The sequence below is a fragment of the Oncorhynchus kisutch genome, linkage group LG17, assembly GCF_002021735.2.
Source record: "Oncorhynchus kisutch isolate 150728-3 linkage group LG17, Okis_V2, whole genome shotgun sequence".
Classification (NCBI taxonomy): domain Eukaryota; kingdom Metazoa; phylum Chordata; class Actinopteri; order Salmoniformes; family Salmonidae; genus Oncorhynchus; species Oncorhynchus kisutch.
Window position 1 is genome coordinate 76322073 of NC_034190.2, and position 19384 is coordinate 76341456.

The 19384-nt window shown below is 45.2% G+C and overlaps 1 protein-coding gene across 7 annotated transcripts in view; it reads right to left on the reverse strand.

Annotated features, from left to right (window-relative positions):
- The window catches only part of LOC109907075 (serine/threonine-protein kinase WNK2), an 85307-nt gene that overhangs the window by 60895 nt on the left and 5028 nt on the right, over positions 1 to 19384 (reverse strand). For all 7 annotated transcript variants that reach the window (XR_004203724.1, XR_004203723.1, XR_004203725.1 and 4 more), the window contains exon 2: positions 6377 to 7662. Coding sequence is in view for 4 of the 7 variants with exons in the window: in XM_031794647.1 (XP_031650507.1) it covers positions 6377 to 7159 (783 nt within the window). In the remaining 3 variants the exon portion in view is untranslated. The remainder of the gene's footprint in view (positions 1 to 6376; positions 7663 to 19384) is intronic.

Sequence of the window (19384 nt, forward strand, 5' to 3'; positions counted from 1 at the left end):
ACCTGGCTACAATGGCCCTTTTAGATTAAAACAAAATATGTGAAGTAAATCTGCCTTTCTTCCACATCAGATTGACACTTTTCTGTGCTATTATATTATCTTGTTGTGGTTGTTTGACCTTTGATCTTTGTCTTTAATCCAATAGAGTGTCTCCTCTCCCCGCAGGGTCTGAGCTGAGTGAACACATGATAATGCCACCTTTAACTAACCTTGTTGTCCCTAATCTAAAGCACCCAGAATCCAATCTCGATTAGAGAGTCTGTCACAGAAATACCATGTTTCCCCCAACTGGAGCCTTGGATGGTGTGTGTATGCATGTGTGTGTATGCATGTGTGTATGCATGTGTGTTTGTGTATGCATGTGTGTGTGTGTATGCATGTGTGTGTGTGTATGCATGTGTGTGTGTGTGTGTATGCATGTGTGTGTGTGTGTATGCATGTGTGAGCTCTATGTGTGGGTATGTGTATGAGTGCCTGTGTGCCTGTGTGCCTGTGTGCCTGTGTGTGTGTGTGTGTGTGTGTGTGTGTGTGTGTGTGTGTGTGTGTGTGTGTGTGTGTGTGTGTGTGTGTGTGTGTGTGTGTGTGTGTGTGTGTGTGTGTGTGTGTGTTCGAGAGAGAAAGAGAGAGAGAGCATTAGCACCTCTGTGTGTGGACATGACATAAATACTAAGGTGAATCCTCAGGAGGCCAGGCTTCCCTGGCTGGTTGCGGTTTCTAAGAAGACACTTTAAATCACTCCCACATCCCTAATGATTGTCTCATAGCAACCTTTTACTGCGGTAAAGCGTCCCTAAGCAACCCCTTTCTTCAGTAAAGCGAACCTAAAAGCCGTTCCATCTCCTCTCTGGTCGGACGGAAGATGGTGGAAGCGGATGTTTTGTTTGAAACTGATGGCGTGTCGAGTAGATATAATAGTGAGAAGAAATAGATTCCAGTGTAGAATCCAAATTTACATACGTATTCAGACCCTTACACAGTACTTTGTTGAAGCACCTTTGGCAGTGACTATAGCATCGAGTCTTCTTGGGTATGACGCTACAAGCTTGGCACACCTGTATTTGGGGAGTTTCTCCTATTGTTCTCTGCAGATCTCTTAAGATATGTCAGGTTGGATGGGGAGCGTTGCTCTACAATCTGGGGTTTGGCTGGGCTACTCAAGGACATTCAGAGACTTGTCCCGAAGCCACTCCTGTGTTGTATTGGCTGTGTGCTTAGGGTCATTGTCCTGTTGGAAGGTGAACCTTCGCCCCAGTCTAAGGTCCTGAGTGCTCTGGAGCAGGTTTTCATCAAGGATCTCTCTGTACTCTGCTCCGTTCATCTTTGCCTCAATCCTGACTAGTCTCCCAGTCCCTGCCATTGAAAAACATCCCCACAGCATGATGCTACCACCACCATGCTTCACTGCAGGGATGGTGCCAGGTTTCCTCCAGATGTGACGCTTGCCATTCAGGCCAAAGAGTTCAATATTGGTTTCATCAGACCAGAGAATCTTGTTTCTCCAAGCAAACTGTCATGTGTATTTTACTGAGGAGTGGCTTCCGTCTGGCCACTCTACCATAATGTCCTGATTGGATGAGTGCTGCAGAGATTGTTGTCTTTCTGGAAGGTTCTCCCATCTCCACAGAGGAACTTTAGAGCTCTGAGTGACCATCGGGTTCTTAGTCACCTCCCTGACCAAGGCCCTTCTCCCCCGATTGCTCAGTTTGGCCGGGCGCCCAGATCTATGAAGAGCCATGGTGGTTCCAAACTTCTTTCATGGAAGAATGATGGAGGCCACTGTGTTCTTGAGGACCTTCAATGCTGCAAAAATGTTTTGGTACCCTTCCCTAGATCTGTACCGCAACACAATCCTGTCTCGGAGCTCTACAGACAATCCCTTCGACCTCATGGCTTGGTTTTTGCTCTGACATGCACTGTCAACTGTGGGACCTTATATAGGCTATATAGGTGTGTGCCTTCCCAAATCATGTCCAATCAATTGAATGTACTACAGGTGGACTCCAATCAAGTTGTAGAAACATCTCAAGGATGATCAATGGGAACAGGATGCACTTGAGCTCAATTTCGAGTGTCATAGCAAAGGGTCTGAATACATAAGTAAATAAGGTATTTCTGTTTGCAAAAATGTCTAAAAACCTGTGCTGGCTTCATCATTATGGGGTATTGTGTGTAGATTCCTGAGGATTTAAAAAATATTTTTGATTAATTTTAGAATAACGTAACAAAATGTGGAAAAAGTCAAGGGGTCTGAATACTTTCATGCATGCAAACATGCAACGAATTCCTGAAGTGCCCTTTTATGGTGAAGGAGACAGAGGTGACAAGAGTAAGGGCTGTCTAGTGTGTCTCCTAGGTGGAGAAAGTGTGAAGAATTTTCCTCGTTCACTACCCATACAGTAGATGGCAGCATGCACCTAGAAACATTTGTTTGCGGACCATCATAAAACCAGAAAAGAAGAAGACTGGTCGGAACTAGTCGTACCTGGATCGGTTACTCTCTAGGCTACACTAGCTTTATCCAGCTGTCCCTCGCGTGGCGGTCTGGCTCATTCTAAACACACACACACACACACACACACACAGTCACACACTCTCGGACACTGATACATTCCCACACAGGGTGGATTGAGTGGATTTGGATGGATTGGGTGGATTGGATGGATTTGTGGTGGATTGGGTGGATGGGGTGGATTTGTGGTGGATTGGGTAGACTGGGTGGATTTGGGCTGGATTTGGTAGACTGGGTGGACTTGGGCTGGATTGGGGTGGATTTGGTGGATTGGGTGGATTTTGTGGAATGGGTGGTTTGGGTGGATTTGGGCTGGATTGGGTCAGGCGGGTGTGGGCTCAATGGGCTGACAGGAGAAGAGAGGGTTGGGGTGAGCCAGCCAGTGGGGTGGGATTTTGGGGTTTCTACCCTAGCCCAGACCGCCCCAGACCAGTTAGTTGTGCTGTCTGCGCAGGGTTTTTGGGGTTTCTACCCTAGCCCAGACCGCCCCAGACCAGTTAGTTGTGCTGTCTGTGCAGGGTTTTTGGGGTTTCTACCCTAGCCCAGACCGCCCCAGACCAGTTAGTTGTGCTGTCTGTGCAGGGTTTTTGGGGTTTCTACCCTAGCCCAGACCGCCCCAGACCAGTTAGTTGTGCTGTCTGTGCAGGGTTTTGGGGGTTTCTACCCTAGCCCAGACCGCCCCAGACCAGTTAGTTGTGCTGTCTGTGCAGGGTTTTGGGAGTTTCTACCCTAGCCCAGACCGCCCCAGACCAGTTAGTTGTGCTGTCTGTGCAGGGTTTTTGGGGTTTCTACCCTAGCCCAGACCGCCCCAGACCAGTTAGTTGTGCTGTCTGTGCAGGGTTTTGGGGGTTTCTACCCTAGCCCAGACCGCCCCAGACCAGTTAGTTGTGCTGTCTGTGCAGGGTTTTGGGGGTTTCTACCCTAGCCCAGACCGCCCCAGACCAGTTAGTTGTGCTGTCTGTGCAGGGTTTTGGGGGTTTCTACCCTAGCCCAGACCTCCCCAGACCAGTTAGTTGTGCTGTCTGTGCAGGGTTTTTGTTCCCGCCTGACAGGCACCCACTGTAATTAACTCCCTGGATCACTCTGTATACTCACTCTCACAGACAAAGAGGGGGAGAGGGAGGGAGGGAGGAGAGGGGGAGGGAAAGAGAGGGAAAGAGAGGGCTAGCGAGAGAGGTGTGAGAGTGTGGCACACACAAATCCAACCATGTGTGTGTGTGTGCATTAGCCAGACTGCCACTCTCTGGGAGTCATGCCATGTTAATCCTCTATTTGGCTCATCAGTCTCTAACTCTCTCTCCATCCCTCCCTTCCTCCCACGCTCTCCCTCTCTCACTTCAGCTCTCTCATTTTAAACAGTTTTCATAAGGTGGAAAAGGCCTAGAGTATGTTTGCAAATCCAAGATCAAGAACACTGTTTTCATTACTTGAGATAAGGGCCAATGCAGAGTTCATACAATCATAGTGCAGGTTTCCTTCTCTGGTGGTACAATAAACATGTTACTACCAAAGTAAATGGTACACACTAGTACTACTGCCTCAGTAAGTCTCTGGTTGAGGATGTCTGGCTTTCCTAAGTGCTTAGGTATGGTTGGCTGCTGCTGACTGCCTTTGATGGTGTGACCAGTTGGAGTGGTAAGTGATCTAAACCAGAGCGGTCGGTTGGCTGGTGGGACTGATTTACGGTAAGAGCAGAGCTGGTGGTCATAGCTCTACAAGCAGTCTAGTGGTAACACCCGATGTGATTTACGGTAAGAGCAGTAGGGACAGAGCTGAAAGGTGGAAGGATACAGAGGTTGTTATGTGTAGAGCCCCGTGATCTAGTGGTCTAATGGTAACACAGTTCACATAACACAGTTCACATAGCACACATAAATATCTGTCTGTCGCCCCAGGAGACCGGACATCAGCCTCCCTACTGGGTCTCCTCTCCTCATTCATCTACCCCTCTACTTCAATACTGTCTGAATAAAACATTACAAATATTTGAAAACGCAGTGCTATTATTAAACAGGGAAATCGAGCTAAGGCTAGAGGGGAGCAATGGAAGTGGTTAGTCTTATAAGCAGTGCTCTAACACAATTGCATTTCAATTCGTTCAATTCAAGAAGTAAACTGAAATGTCAATTCCAAACAATTTGCTTCATAACTTTTCAATTAAGGAAAATGAAATGGAATTGACCCATAGGGCTCTGGTCAAAAGTAGTGCACTACACAAGGAATAGGGTGCCATTTGAGAGAGAGTTTGGACACAGCTGCTATGTAGCATAAGCTCCACAGCCAACACCTACCACAGCCGTGGTAGACTAGCCCACTAGCCTTTATACACAGTCGTGGTAGACTAGCCTACTAGCCTTTCTACACAGCCGTGGTAGACTAGCCTACTAGCCTTTCTACACAGCCGTGGTAGACTAGCCTACTAGCTTTTCCACACAGTCGTGGTAGACTAGCCTGCTAGCCTTTTCACACAGTCGTGGTAGACTAGCCTACTAGCCTTTCTACACAGTCATGGTAGACTAGCCTACTAGCCTTTCTACACAGCCGAGGTAGACTAGCCTACTAGCCTTTCCACACAGTCGTGGTAGACTAGCCTACTAGCTTTTCCACACAGTCGTGGTAGACTAGCCTGCTAGCCTTTTCACACAGTCGTGGTAGACTAGCCTACTAGCCTTTCTACACAGTCATGGTAGACTAGCCTACTAGCCTTTCTACACAGCCGAGGTAGACTAGCCTACTAGCCTTTCCACACAATCGTGGTAGACTAGCCTACTAGCCTTTCTACACAATCGTGGTAGACTAGCCTACTAGCCTTTCCACACAGTCGTGGTAGACTAGCCTACTAGCCTTTCTACACAGCCGAGGTAGACTAGCCTACTAGCCTTTCCACACAATCGTGGTAGACTAGCCTACTAGCCTTTCCACACAGTCGTGGTAGACTAGCCTACTAGCCTTTCACACGGAGTGTACCTACTACTATATCATGCATTTTTCATGTGTTCCTGAGTGCAGCAAAAGTACACCCCCCCTTTCTCTCTGTCTCTCTGTCTCGCTCTCTCTCTGTCTCTCTCTCTCTCTTTCTGTTTCCAATGTGCTGCTGTGAGTCTGAATCTCAGACTGAATAGTTAGCAGACAACAGGCTGAGATTATCCCAGGGAAGAGAGAAGCTCCTGAGAAGACTCTTGGGAAGCATTAGGTGTGGGTCTGTCTGTGTGTGTGTGTGTGTGTGTGTGTGTGTGTGTGTGTGTGTGTGTGTGTGTGTGTGTGTGTGTGTGTGTGTGTGTGTGTGTGTGTGTGTGTGTGTGTGTGTGTGTGTGTGTGTGTGTGTGTGTTTGTGTGCGGGTCCTGGGAAGATTTCAACTGACTTGAAGTCATGCATTATGGTGTGTGTAATTTAATACAAAAGTAATAGCTATAGATTTTCCAAACAGACCAGTAAAATCAGCACAATATATTGTTGCCATTGATTAGTACTACCTCCCTACACCTTCCATGCCATTACCTCTAGAGACCACTCACATGTAATTAACATACTTACTCACTGTTGCAATAAACCAGAAATCAAACCTTGGCATACATAAAACTGAGCCGAGCCAAACCAAGCTGTACTGATCTGGCCTGCATAAAACTGAGCCGAGCCAAACCAAGCTGTACTGATCTGGCCTGCATAAAACTGAGCCGAGCCAAACCAAGCTGTACTGATCTGGCCTGCATAAAACTGAACTGAGCTCTGCATATGCATCCATCATACTTGCAAGAGGCGTGCTGAAAATAACATATCCAAGGCAGTACAATTTGTTTTGGGTCGGCACAATGTCTGAAAAGTGTCTAGCCTCGAGAGAACTAGAAAGAGAGAGTATTGATCTTTACCTGTAGTTCGCACCAGGCCACCTCCACCCAGGTCTCAGTGTCTAGGCCTTTGTAAACGGTCTTAAAGGCTCCCCTCCCCAGCTCAATGTCAAACTTCAGAAACCTCCCCCCCGGCGAGGTGGCCACGGCCTTCATCTCTGCCTCCTCCTCCTGCTCCCTGTCCCTCTCCTTCCCCGTCTGGGCAGGGGCGGAAGAGGGGGCGTCCTTGGCCCCGGGGTCCTGGGTGGTGCTGGGGCTGGATGGGTCATGGTGAGCGGTGTCGTGTCCTAGGGCTGCGGAAGCTGAGGTGGCGGTGGCAGTAGCGGCCTGGGCCCCGGTGAGGGTGAAGACTGAATCCAGGTGGGGGGCGGAGTGGGACACCTCTGGGGGGTCTGCCGCTACCTCGTCCTCCTCCTCGCAGATCTCCACACTCTTCCTGAAGAAACGCTTCTCTCTCCTCAGCCTCGGCCCGTGACCTCCTGACCCTGAAGCCATCACGGTCGCAGCTGGGGATGAGGGTGTGGAGAGAGACATAGGTCTAAACGGAGGTATCTCCTCTTCCTTAACATCTCTGTCCTCCATCTCTCCTCGCCCTCCTCTACTTCCGCCTCCTCTTGGTCCTTCTCCTGTATCCCTACCCTCGGCGGCTCTCCTCTCCTGAGCCTGGGAGGAGGGGAAGTCAGAGGGGGTACTTTGCGTCCTTTCCCTCCTGCCATCCTCCTGCTCCGTCTCCTCCTCTCGCGCTCCATCAGTTTTCTCTGAGGAGTCCTCTGTCCCCGTGGGTTCTCCAGGGTCCGTCGCCATGGGGATGCCCCTCCTGCTCCCCGTCCTCTGGTTCTTGTTCAGTCCCCGTCTCTCCTCTCTTTCTGTGGTCCTCTTCTTACCCACCTTCTAGGTTCTCTGGCTGCTGTTGTTCCAGTGTTGCTGGTGACTACGGGGCTGGGCCCTGCCACTAGAGGCTCCCGTCCTCCTCTCTCCTTTCTTTAGAGTCTTTACAGAGGCATAAAGAGGATGAGCAGCACAGTGCTTCTTATCTCCACTCCGTCCTAGCTTTCTGTCCTTACTTTCTTTCTCTCCATCTCCTAAAGTGCATACCCTTTCCTGTGCACCTTACCAAGGGGACTAAAGTCAATAGGCACCTCAATAAAGCCTCGCCTCAGCCAACCTTACTATATACACACGCTGAGGCAGAAGAAAGTGTTTAATGTCTCTGGGAAAGAGAGGGAAGCTGAGGGGAGCTAGGGCCTCTTCCTCCTCTTCTAGAAAATCATCTCTGTCAAAGTCTTAAGGTGAATCTCAGGTAAATCCTGTGAAGAAAACAAACAAATACATTAGTATTCAGCAGGCTAGTATAGCGACATGCGAATAACTTTCCACTGTTCAAGTCATATTCAAATCATTCATTTCCAAGAACACCAGTTTCAGTTTGATGTTTGAGATTGTTTTTGTTTGATGTTCTGGGTATGATGGTGAGGTCAGTGGGGGACTGCACAGAGGGAAGATCTGAGAATAATCAAAGTTCTCAGCTATATCCTGGTACTATATTCCTTTCCACAGTCAGTCCTGTCTGTCAAAGAATGCCTGCTTACAATGTGTAAAATCCTATCAAATCAAACTTTTCTTATTAATGGAGAAATGTTCATACACTCCTCAGAGGAATGGTTTCCTCATTTTGAATGTAACTTATTCCTAATAGGACACTTTAAACACTGCCTAGCTAGCACCAATTTATGCTGTTACTCCCAGGCATTTCCCCAGTGTCTGTTCCATCTCAAGTGTTGATTGCCTTCTAAAAAAAGGCAATATTCTGCAATGTATTTTCTATTTCTGCAGTTTGTGCCGTAGCTAGTAGCAAAATGTTATCTTCTAAATTGCTACAATCCTTAATTTGCCAGCCAGCAGATACCGACTGTTTCTTTCAGTTTCAACCCTCATAAGTCTGCTGAAGAAATTCTCCAGTAATAGGATGCTGGATAACACAGATGGCATGTTCCATGTTTCCAGTGCTTTTGGGTTCATTCTGAAGACTGTCAGGTGATTCATTCATTTTGGATTGGGGTGGCAGGGTAGCCAAGTGGTTAGAGCTTTGGACTATTAACCGGAAGGTTGCAAGTTCAAATCCCCGAGCTGACAAGGTACAAATCTGTCGTTCTGCCCCTGAACAGGCAGTTAACCCACTGTTCCTAGGCCGTCATTGAAAATAAGAATTTGTTCTGAACTGATTTGCCTAAAGGTAAAATAAAAAAAATTAAGAACAGGCCATGCTACAAGCTGCCCATGTGTGTATAGTGAGACTTGAGATAATGTAGGCCTACGCTGAGGAAAGGAACCATTAAAATCTGTTAATCAAAAACCCTGATGACAGGGCCGGTTAAGCAAAGTTTTCTACAGCCCAGCACCCCTAAAAAGTGTTCATACTTCATAGACTTCATAGACTAAGGAATCTGTCATATTGTATAGTTTCACTTTGAGTTTGTCATCAATCAGAATTTAGTGAGTGTGTTGCAATTTTAGTTGTGTTTGGTGGAGACCATTAGTCAATACAGTGGTACTAAATCCTGTTCTGATGATTCAAAATGGATGATTCAGTACTATGGACCATTCATTCCTTCATTATTCATTCATGAGCAGAGGGATGCTCTTAGCGATCTGTCAACTCTTAGTGATATCTGTCAACTCGTACTTGTAGCTACTCTATTACACTGTAAAAGCCTTTTCGTCTTGGTAAGCAACTCCAGTGTAGATTTGGCCTTGTGTTTTAGGTTATTGCCCTGCTGAAAGGTTATTGTCCTGCTGAATCTGTTGGAAAGCAGACTGAACTATTTTGCTTGTACTTATCTCTTTTCCGTTACTTTTTAGAAATAAAAAAACTCCCTAGTCCTTGCTGATGACAAGCATACCCATAACGTGATGCAGCCACCACCATGCTTGAAAATATGAAGACTGGTACTCCGTGATTTGTTGTATTGGATTTGCCCCAAACATAAAGCTTTGTATTCAGGACATAAAGTTAATTTCTTTGCCACATTTTTTGCAGTTTTACTTTCATGTATTATTGCAAACAGGATGCATGTTTTGGAATATTTGTATTCTGAACAGGCTTCCTTATTTTTTACTTAGGTTAGTATTGTGGAGTAACGACAATGTTGTTGATCCATCCTCAGTTTTCAATCACAGCCATTAATCTCGGTAACTATTTTAAAGTCACCATTGGCCTCATGGTGAAATCCTTGAGCGGTTTCCTTCCTCTCCTGCAACTGAGTTAGGAAGGACGCCTGTATCTTTCTTGTGACAGGGTGTATTAATACACCGTCCAAAAGCTAAATTCATAACCTCACCATGCTCAAAGGGATATTCAATGTCTGCTTTTTTGACCTATATACCAATAGGTGCCCTTCGTTGCGAAGCATTGGAAAATGTCCCTGGATCTGTCTTTGAAATTCACTACTCGACCGAGGGAACTTACAGATAATTGTATGTGTGGTGTACAGAGATGAGGTAGTCATAAAAAAATAATAAAAACAGAGTGAGTCCATGAAACTTATTATGTGACTTAAGCACATTTTTACTCCTGAACATATTTAGGTTTGACATAACAAAAGGGTTGAATACTTTGTTAATACATTTCAGCTTTTTATTTTTTATTAATTTGCACACATTTCGAAAAACATAATTCCACTTTGACAATATGGGGTATTGTGCGAAGGCCAGTGAAACAAAATCTAAATTGAATTCATTTTAAATTCAGGCTGTAACGCATGAAAATGAGGAAAAAGTCAAAGGGTGTGAATATAAGGCAGTGTACATTACTACTTAGACCCATACAGTACAGTAATACATGCTATTGCAAGCTCCTCCATCTGTGGCCTACATTAAGGCTATAGTCTGTTTACAGAATGAGGATTGAGACAAAGATGAAAGGCAGACACTATAACTATAAAGAGCACAAACTCTATTCTGTCTGTAGATACATGTCATAGAGGTACTGTAGGTCCAGCTGCTGTCTAGTCAGGTAGCTACAGTAATAGTATTCCAAACCTCTCAATTGACTTATACCTCTTTCACATTACAGTGCTAACCTGAACTTTTCTCTTTGTCCTTTCCTGTCCTTTGACCTTATCAATTGATGTGACCACAAACAAGGGAAAGGAACCAGAGTGGAGACAAACATATTATATAGAACAGACATTAGCCCCAGATCCCAGATCCCAGATCTGTTTGTGCTATCTTACCAACTCCTATGGTCATTGAAAATGAATTGGACATGACAGCACAAAAAGATCTGGGACCAGACAGTGGGGAATGGGGACAGACATTATATAAGTGAGTCTATGAATGAGACAGACATGGGTCGATAGGTAAGGCCTCAGCAGGAAATAGGTGACACGGGGGAATATCTCATTTAAACACGAGCTTATTCCCCAGTGTCCCCAGGGCAAGGAGTTCCCATGGAACAGAGTTATCACAGTGCATCAAACACATTCACACTGACACAGCCCATCCCTCTCTCCCTCACAGTCACTGACTCTCTCCTACACACACATTTACAGACACGCAAGCACACACACAGACACAGGCATGTATACATGCACACGCATAAACACACACACACACACATTCAGGCATGTATACAGTGCCTTGCGAAAGTATTCGGCCCCCTTGAACTTTGCGACCTTTTGCCACATTTCAGGCTTCAAACATAAAGATATAAAACTGTATTTTTTGGTGAAGAATCAACAACAAGTGGGACGCAATCATGAAGTGGAACGACATTTATTGGATATTTCAAACTTTTTTAACAAATCAAAACTGAAAAATTGGGCGTGCAAAATTATTCAGCCCCTTTACTTTCAGTGCAGCAAACTCTCTCCAGAAGTTCAGTGAGGATCTCTGAATGATCCAATGTTGACCTAAATGACTAATGATGATAAATACAATCCACCTGTGTGTAATCAAGTCTTCGTATAAATGCACCTGCACTGTGATAGTCTCAGAGGTCCGTTAAAAGCGCAGAGAGCATCATGAAGAACAAGGAACACACCAGGCAGGTCCAAGATACTGTTGTGAAGAAGTTTAAAGCCGGATTTGGATACAAAAAGATTTCCCAAGCTTTAAACATCCCAAGGAGCACTGTGCAAGCGATAATATTGAAATGGAAGGAGTATCAGACCACTGCAAATCTACCAAGACCTGGCCGTCCCTCTAAACTTTCAGCTCATACAAGGAGAAGACTGATCAGAGATGCAGCCAAGAGGCCCATGATCACTCTGGATGAACTGCAGAGATCTACAGCTGAGATGGGAGACTCTGTCCATAGGACAACAATCAGTCGTATATTGCACAAATCTGGCCTTTATGGAAGAGTGGCAAGAAGAAAGCCATTTCTTAAAGATATCCATAAAAAGTGTTGTTTAAAGTTTGCCACAAGCCACCTGGGAGACACACCAAACATGTGGAAGAAGGTGCTCTGGTCAGATGAAACCAAAATTGGTTTTTGGCAACAATGCAAAACGTTATGTTTGGTGTAAAAGCAACACAGCTCATCACCCTGAACACACCATCCCCACTGTCAAACATGGTGGTGGCGGCATCATGGTTTGGGCCTGCTTTTCTTCAGCAGGGACAGGGAAGATGGTTAAAATTGATGGGAAGATGGATGTAGCCACATACAGGACCATTCTGGAAGAAAACCTGATGGAGTCTGCAAAAGACCTGAGACTGGGACGGAGATTTGTCTTCCAACAAGACAATGATCCAAAACATAAAGCAAAATCTACAATGGAATGGTTCAAAAATAAACATATCCAGGTGTTAGAATGGCCAAGTCAAAGTCCAGACCTCAATCCAATCGAGAATCTGTGGAAAGAACTGAAAACTGCTGTTCACAAATGCTCTCCATCCAACCTCACTGAGCTCGAGCTGATTTGCAAGGAGGAATGGGAAAAAACGTCAGTCTCTCGATGTGCAAAACTGATAGAGACATACCCCAAGCGACTTACAGCTGTAATCGCAGCAAAAAGTGGCGCTACAAAGTATTAACTTAAGGGGGCTGAATCATTTTGCACGCCCAATTTTTCAGTTTTGATTTGTTAAAAAAGTTTGAAATATCCAATAAATGTCGTTCCACTTCATGATTGTGTCCCACTTGTTGTTGATTCTTCACAAAAAAATACAGTTTTATATCTTTATGTTTGAAGCCTGAAATGTGGCAAAAGGTCGCAAAGTTCAAGGGGGCCGAATACTTTGCACACGCACACACACACACACACACACACACACACACACACACACACACACACACACACACAGGCATGTATACATGCACACGCATACACAAACACACACATATGCACACACACACACACAGGCATGTATACATGCACACGCATACACAAACACACACATATGCACACACAGGCATGCACACACACACACACAAACACAAACATACACACACACACACACAAGTATTGAATTTCAAGCACAGATTCAACTACAAAGAGCAGGGAGCTTATCGAAAGCCTCAAAGAGAACGGCAGTGGTTGGTAGATGGGTAAGAATAACAAATCAGACATTGAATATGTCATTAAGCATGGTCAAGATAATAATTATGCTGTGGATTATGTATTAAACCACCCAGACACATCAAAGATCTAGTCGTCCTTCTGAACTGAGCTGCAGGACAGGAAGGAAACTGCTTAGGGATGTCACCATGAGGCCATTGGTAATTTTAAAACGGTTACAAAGTTCAATGGCTGAGACAGGAGAAAACTAAGGATGGATCAACAACATTGTAGTGACTCCACAATAATGACCTAAATGACAGATAGAAAAGAATGATAGAAATAATCCAAACATGCATCAAAGCACAGAAGTAATACTGCAAAAAAACATAGCAAAGGAATACACTTTTTGGCCTGATTGCAAAGCCTTATGTTTGGGGCAAATTCAACACAAAACATCACAGTGTAACAGCTTCCTTATTTTCAAGCTTGGTGGTGGCTGCATCCTGGTATGGGTATGCTTGACATCGGCAAAAACTGTGGAGTTTTTCAGGATGAAAAGAAACGGGATGGAGCTAAGCTTAGGAAAAATTCTAGAGGAAAACCTGCTTCAGTCTGCTTTATACCAGGAATTCACCATTCAGTGGACAATAGCTTACAACACAAAGCCAAATATACACTGTAGTTGCTTACCAAGAACACAGTGAATGTTCCCAATTGGCCTAGTTACAGTTTTGACTTAAACCTGCTTGAAAATCTATGGACTTGAACATTTCTGTCTAGCCATGATCCCCAACCCCTTGACAGAGCTTGTAGAATTTTGAAAAGAATAATGGGCAAATATTGCACAATCCATGTGTGCAAAGATTTTATAGACTTTCCCAAGAAGACTCATAGCTGTAATCTGAGGCTGGCTCTAAGACAGCATTGAATGAGCTGTATTCTGCCATAAGAAAACAAGAAAACGCTCACCCAGAGATACCCCAACCAGAAGCCATGGATTACAGGCAACATCCGTACTGAGCTAAAGGCTAGAGCTGCCGCTTTCAAGGAGCAGGACTCTAACCCGAAAGCTTATAAGAAATCCAGATATGCCCTCTGACAAACCATCAAACAGACAAAGCATCAATACAGGACTAAGATCGAATCGCACTACACCAGCTCTGACACTCGTCGGATGTGGCAGGGCTTGCAAACCATTACAGACTACAATGGGAAGCACAGCCGAGAGCTGCCCAGTGACACGAGCCCACCAGACGAGCTAAACTACTTCTATGCTCACTTCGAGGCAAATAATACTGAAACATGCATGAGAGCACCAGCTGTTCCGGAAGACTGTGTGATTACGCTCTCCGCAGCTGATGTGAGTAAGACCTTTAAACAGGTCAACATTCACAAGGCCGCAGGTCCAGACAGATTAACAGGACATGTACTGCGAGCATGTGCTGAACGCCTGGCAAGTGTCTTCACTGACATTTTCAACTTCTCCCTGTCCGAGTCTGTAAAACCAACATGTTTTAAGCAGACCACCATAGTGCCTGTAACCAAGAACACTAAGGTAACCTGCCTTAATGACTACCAACCGGTAGTACTCACATCTGTAGCCATGAAGTGCTGGTCATGGCTCACATCAACACCCTTATTCCAGAAACCCTAGACCCACTCCAATTTGCATACCGCCCCAACAGATCCACAGATGATGCAATCACTATTACACTCCACACTGCCCTTTCTAGAGGTCGACCGATTAATCAGAATGGCCGATTAATTAGGGACGATTTCAAGTTTTCATAACAATCGGAAATCAGTATTTTTGGGCGCCTATTATGCCTAATTAAAAAGAAATTACACATTTATTTAATCTTTATTTAACTAGGCAAGTCAGTTAAGAACACATTCTTATTTTCAATGACGGCCTAGGAACGGTGTGTTAACTGCCTTGTTCAGGGGCAGAACGATAGATTTTCACTTTGTCAGCTCAGGGGATTCAATCTCGCAACCTTACAGTTAACTAGTCCGATGCAATAACGACTTGTCTCTCTCTCGTTGCACTCCACAAGGAGACTGCCTGTTACGCGAATGCAGTAAGCCAAGGTAAGTTGCTAGCTACCATTAAACTTATCTTATAAAAAACAATCAATCAATCATAATCACTAGTTAACTACACATGGTTGATGATATTACTAGATATTATCTAGCGTGTCCTGCGTTGCATATAATCTGACTGAGCATACAAGCATACAAGTATCTCACTGAGCGGTGCTAGGCAGAAGCAGGCGCGTAAGCATTCATTCAAACAGCATTTTCGTGTGTTTTGCCAGCAGCTCTTCGTTGTGCGTCAAGCATTGCGCTGTTTATGACTTCAAGCCTATCAACTCCCGAGATGAGGCTGGTGTAACCGAAGTGAAATGGCTAGCTAGTTAGCGTGCGCTAATAGCGTTTCAAACGTCACTCTCTCTGAGCTTGTGGTTGTTCCCCTTGTTATGATTGAAGATAAGTTTAATGCTAGCTAACAACTTACCTTGGCTTACTGCATTCGCGTAACAGGCAGTCTCCTTGTGGACTGCAATGAGAGAGAGAGGCAAGTCGTTTTAGCCTTGGACTAGTTAAATGTACGGTTGCAAGATTGGATCCCCCGAGCTGACAATGTGAAAATCTGTCGTTCTGAACGAGGCAGTTAACCCACCGTTCCTAGGCGTCATTGTAAAATAAGAATGTGTTCTTAACTGACTTGCCTAGTTAAATAAAGATTAAATAAAGGTGTAAAAAATATGTTTTTTTTTAATATTCCAAATCGGTGCCCAAAAATACCGATTTTCGATTGTTATGAAAACTTGAAATCGTCCCTAATTAATCGGCCATTCCGATTAATCGGTCGACCTCTAATACACACACAACTGTACCATACGTGCGTGCACACAAACACATGTCCTCTTTTTAAAAAATTACAAATCCTGACACCAGGGAAATTACCTCCCAAATTGGCAGCAAATATGATAAATATCAGTGGTCATAAGAGATAAGGATAACAAACAAAATACTGCTTAGACAAAGCCTGGTTTTGGGAGGCTTTGTATGGCGTGTGTCCCAAATGGCAACATATTTCCTAAATAGTGCACTACTTTTTACCAGGGCCATGCTCAAAAGGAGTGCACTATATAGGAAATAGGGTGCATAGGTCTCTGGTCTAAAGTAGTGCACTATATAGGGAATATGTTGCCATTTGGATCGTAGACCCTGTGTTTTTGTGTGAAGGCACATGTTCACAATCACATCATGTCACTGCTGGTCTGAATCTCATCCATTCAGCCTTGCAGTAATGGAGTTACATCAAGTAGGCCTACATGTAATGAGATCTGAACATCCAGCTGTGTTCTGCCTCCCTGTCCCTCCAGGCCCTTTATGGACCATATAGGTGTGTACACTTGACATGCAGCCTAATATATATATTTTTTTAATGCACAGCAGAAATCATCATGACTCTTTCAGTTGATTATTACGAATCGTTTACAATTTGCCAATTACTGCTCAGTTCCATTTAACCCCAAACTTCTCTATGAAACTGGAACTCAAAGCAGATTTTTTTTTACAGTCTACTGCAAACATGACAAACTAGCTACAGTAAAATGTATCACGTGGTAACCCCATACTTCTCTAATGAAACATGAACTCAAAGTTTGAAAACGTAGTTAATGTACAGGCTAATGCAAGCATGGGAAACTAAATTCCATCACACAATTTAGGCTACCACAGTCTCCATCACATAGTACACCATGGACATGGACAACAGAGGGTCCCTCTGTACCACAGAGTCGCTGCACTGCAAACATAACAAACACTGTGCTCCCGCTTTCCCTCTCTCCCTTCTTTTTCATCCCTCCCTTCATGGGCATACACACATTAATCCCCTGGGACTGAACAACTTCTGGTGATTTAGTCAGGCGGACAAAGGAGGAGCCTGGGGAATGGGGTGCGTGCTAGTGTGTGTTTGTGTTTCACTGTGTGCGTGGTCGTGCATGTGTGTGTTGGGTGTGTGTGTGTGTGTGTGTGTGTGTGTGTGTGTGTGTGGACAGAAAGGGAATGAGAGTGGAGAGAGGGGACATCAAGGTTCCAAATTGAAAGAAAGAGAGAGAGAGCGCGAGAGAGGGAGAGAGATTTAGAGAAAAAGAGCGGCAGGTGAGCGTTGGGTCAGTAACCAAAAAGTTGCTGGTTCAAATCCATGAACCGACTTGGTGAAAAATCTGTTGATATGCCCTTGAGCAAGGCACTTAACCCTGGACCAGAGCGACTGTAAATGTGCGGAGAAAGAAGCAATGGGGCTGGCTGGTTTGAAGGGGTGGGAAAAATGTTGTGTGAAAGAGAACAAGAGAGAAATGAAGGGGGGGGGGGCACAGACAAAAAAGGGGGTTGTGGGGGATTCTCCCTGATTAAATATGCCAGTGTTTGTGTGAATGAAAGCAGTGACTATAGCTACATTTCTGCTTGAACAAAAACAACTACTGTTTGCACAGGGATGAATAGGACAGAGAACATGAGAAAAAGAGAGGAATGAGAGTGGATGGATTGGGGATAGAGGAAAATGACTGGAGCTATTTGATTCCATTAGCATAGTAATATTTCCATAGGCTGAGTGGCTGGTTGTGTTCGAAAACCCATACTAGCGTACTAAATATTATACAATATATTTTTTTAAATAATATGTGAAATTTGTAGAAATAGTACTCGGAAGGCGCCATCCAATGCCCGCCAGTCATTCATTTTGGTACAGCGCGTCAATTTATCTCATTATCAGATGTTGTCAAACATGTCGGAAAAGACGAGTGAATTCTACTAGATCAAACGCCGAAATGCAGTTTAAGTGTGTAGTGCGCTAGTATTGGTATTCAGACATGGCCACTGACTGTGACTAGGAGTATAAGGAGCAGAAGCTCGGTGGGTTTTGCCCTGTGGCGTGTTGCTCCGTCCAGGGCACAGCAGTTTGGTCATAGAAATAAAATCACTGCACAAATCGCCGCCAATACACTCATTATGACATAATTGACTTAAATAGTGATCTATTTGTGTTTGGTGCCCCGCTGCCACATGGGGGTCACTGCTTTGGTGCCCCGGTGCCACGCTGCCCTATCGGGGTCACTGCTTTGGTGCCCCGGTGCAACGCTGCCCTATCGGGGTCACTGCTTTGGTGCCCCGGTGCCACGCTGCCCTATCGACCCACACTACAGGTGGGTTCAAACCCTTCAGGGGGCCGGGGAGACTTGGCATGTCCGTGACCCGGGACAACACCCTGTTGTTCTCTGCAAACATCAAAGCAGTGACCCCGATAGGGCGCTCTACAATATCAGTAGAATACGACCTTTACTCACACAGGAAGTGGTGCCGATCCTAATCCAGGCACTTGTCATCTTCTGTCTGGACTACTGCAACTCTCTGTTGGCTGGGGTCCCCGTTGCTGCCATCAAACCACTGCAATTTAGCCAGAATAGCTCAGTCCGTCTGGTGTTGAACCTCCCCAAGTTCTCCCATGTCACCCTGCTCCTCCGCACACTCCACTGGCTTCCAGTCTAAGCATCATCTTCAAGGTGCTTGCCTACAGAGCTGCAAGGGGAAATGCCTCTCCATACCTTCAGGCTCAAACCCTACATCTCAACCCAAGCACTCTGTTCTGCCACCTCTGGTCTCTTAGCATCCCACCCCTCTGCGGTAGGGAAGCTCCCACTCAGCCCAGTCAAAGCTCTTCTCTGTCCTGGCACCCCAATGGTGGAACAAGCTTCCCCTAAAGTCAGGACAGTGGAGTCCCTGCCTAACTTCTAAAAACTTCTGAAACCCTACCTCTTCAAATAGTATCTTAAATAACCCCACGAGGACTGGGGGGAGGGACGTGGATGAAGGGGGGGGGGGGGGGGGTATGAAGGAACGCAGGTAGGAAAGGGGAACGAGGGCGAGGACCTGCCACGGAAGAGGACAAGGAAAGGGGGCAGGGGAGGAGGCGGGACACTGGTGAGGGGAGGAGGGGACAGGGGGAGGTGGGACACTGGTGAGGACAGGAGCAGGTATTTATCAGGTATCTATCATTCAGACATCAGTGGCAGGTATCTATCATTCAGACATCAGTAGCAGGTATCTATCATTCAGACATCAGTAGCATGTATCTATCATTCAATCATCAGTGGCAGGTATCTATCATTCAGACATCAGTAGCAGGTATCTATCATTCAGACATCAGTGGCAGGTATCTATCATTCAGACATCAGTAGCAGGTATCTATCATTCAGACATCAGTAGCAGGTATCTATCATTCAGACATCAGTGGCAGGTATCTATCATTCAGACATCAGTAGCAGGTATCTATCATTCAGACATCAGTAGCATGTATCTATCATTCAATCATCAGTGGCAGGTATCTATCATTCAGACATCAGTAGCAGGTATCTATCATTCAATCATCAGTGGCAGGTATCTATCATTCAGACATCAGTAGCAGGTATCTATCATTCAGACATCAGTAGCAGGTATCTATCATTCAGAC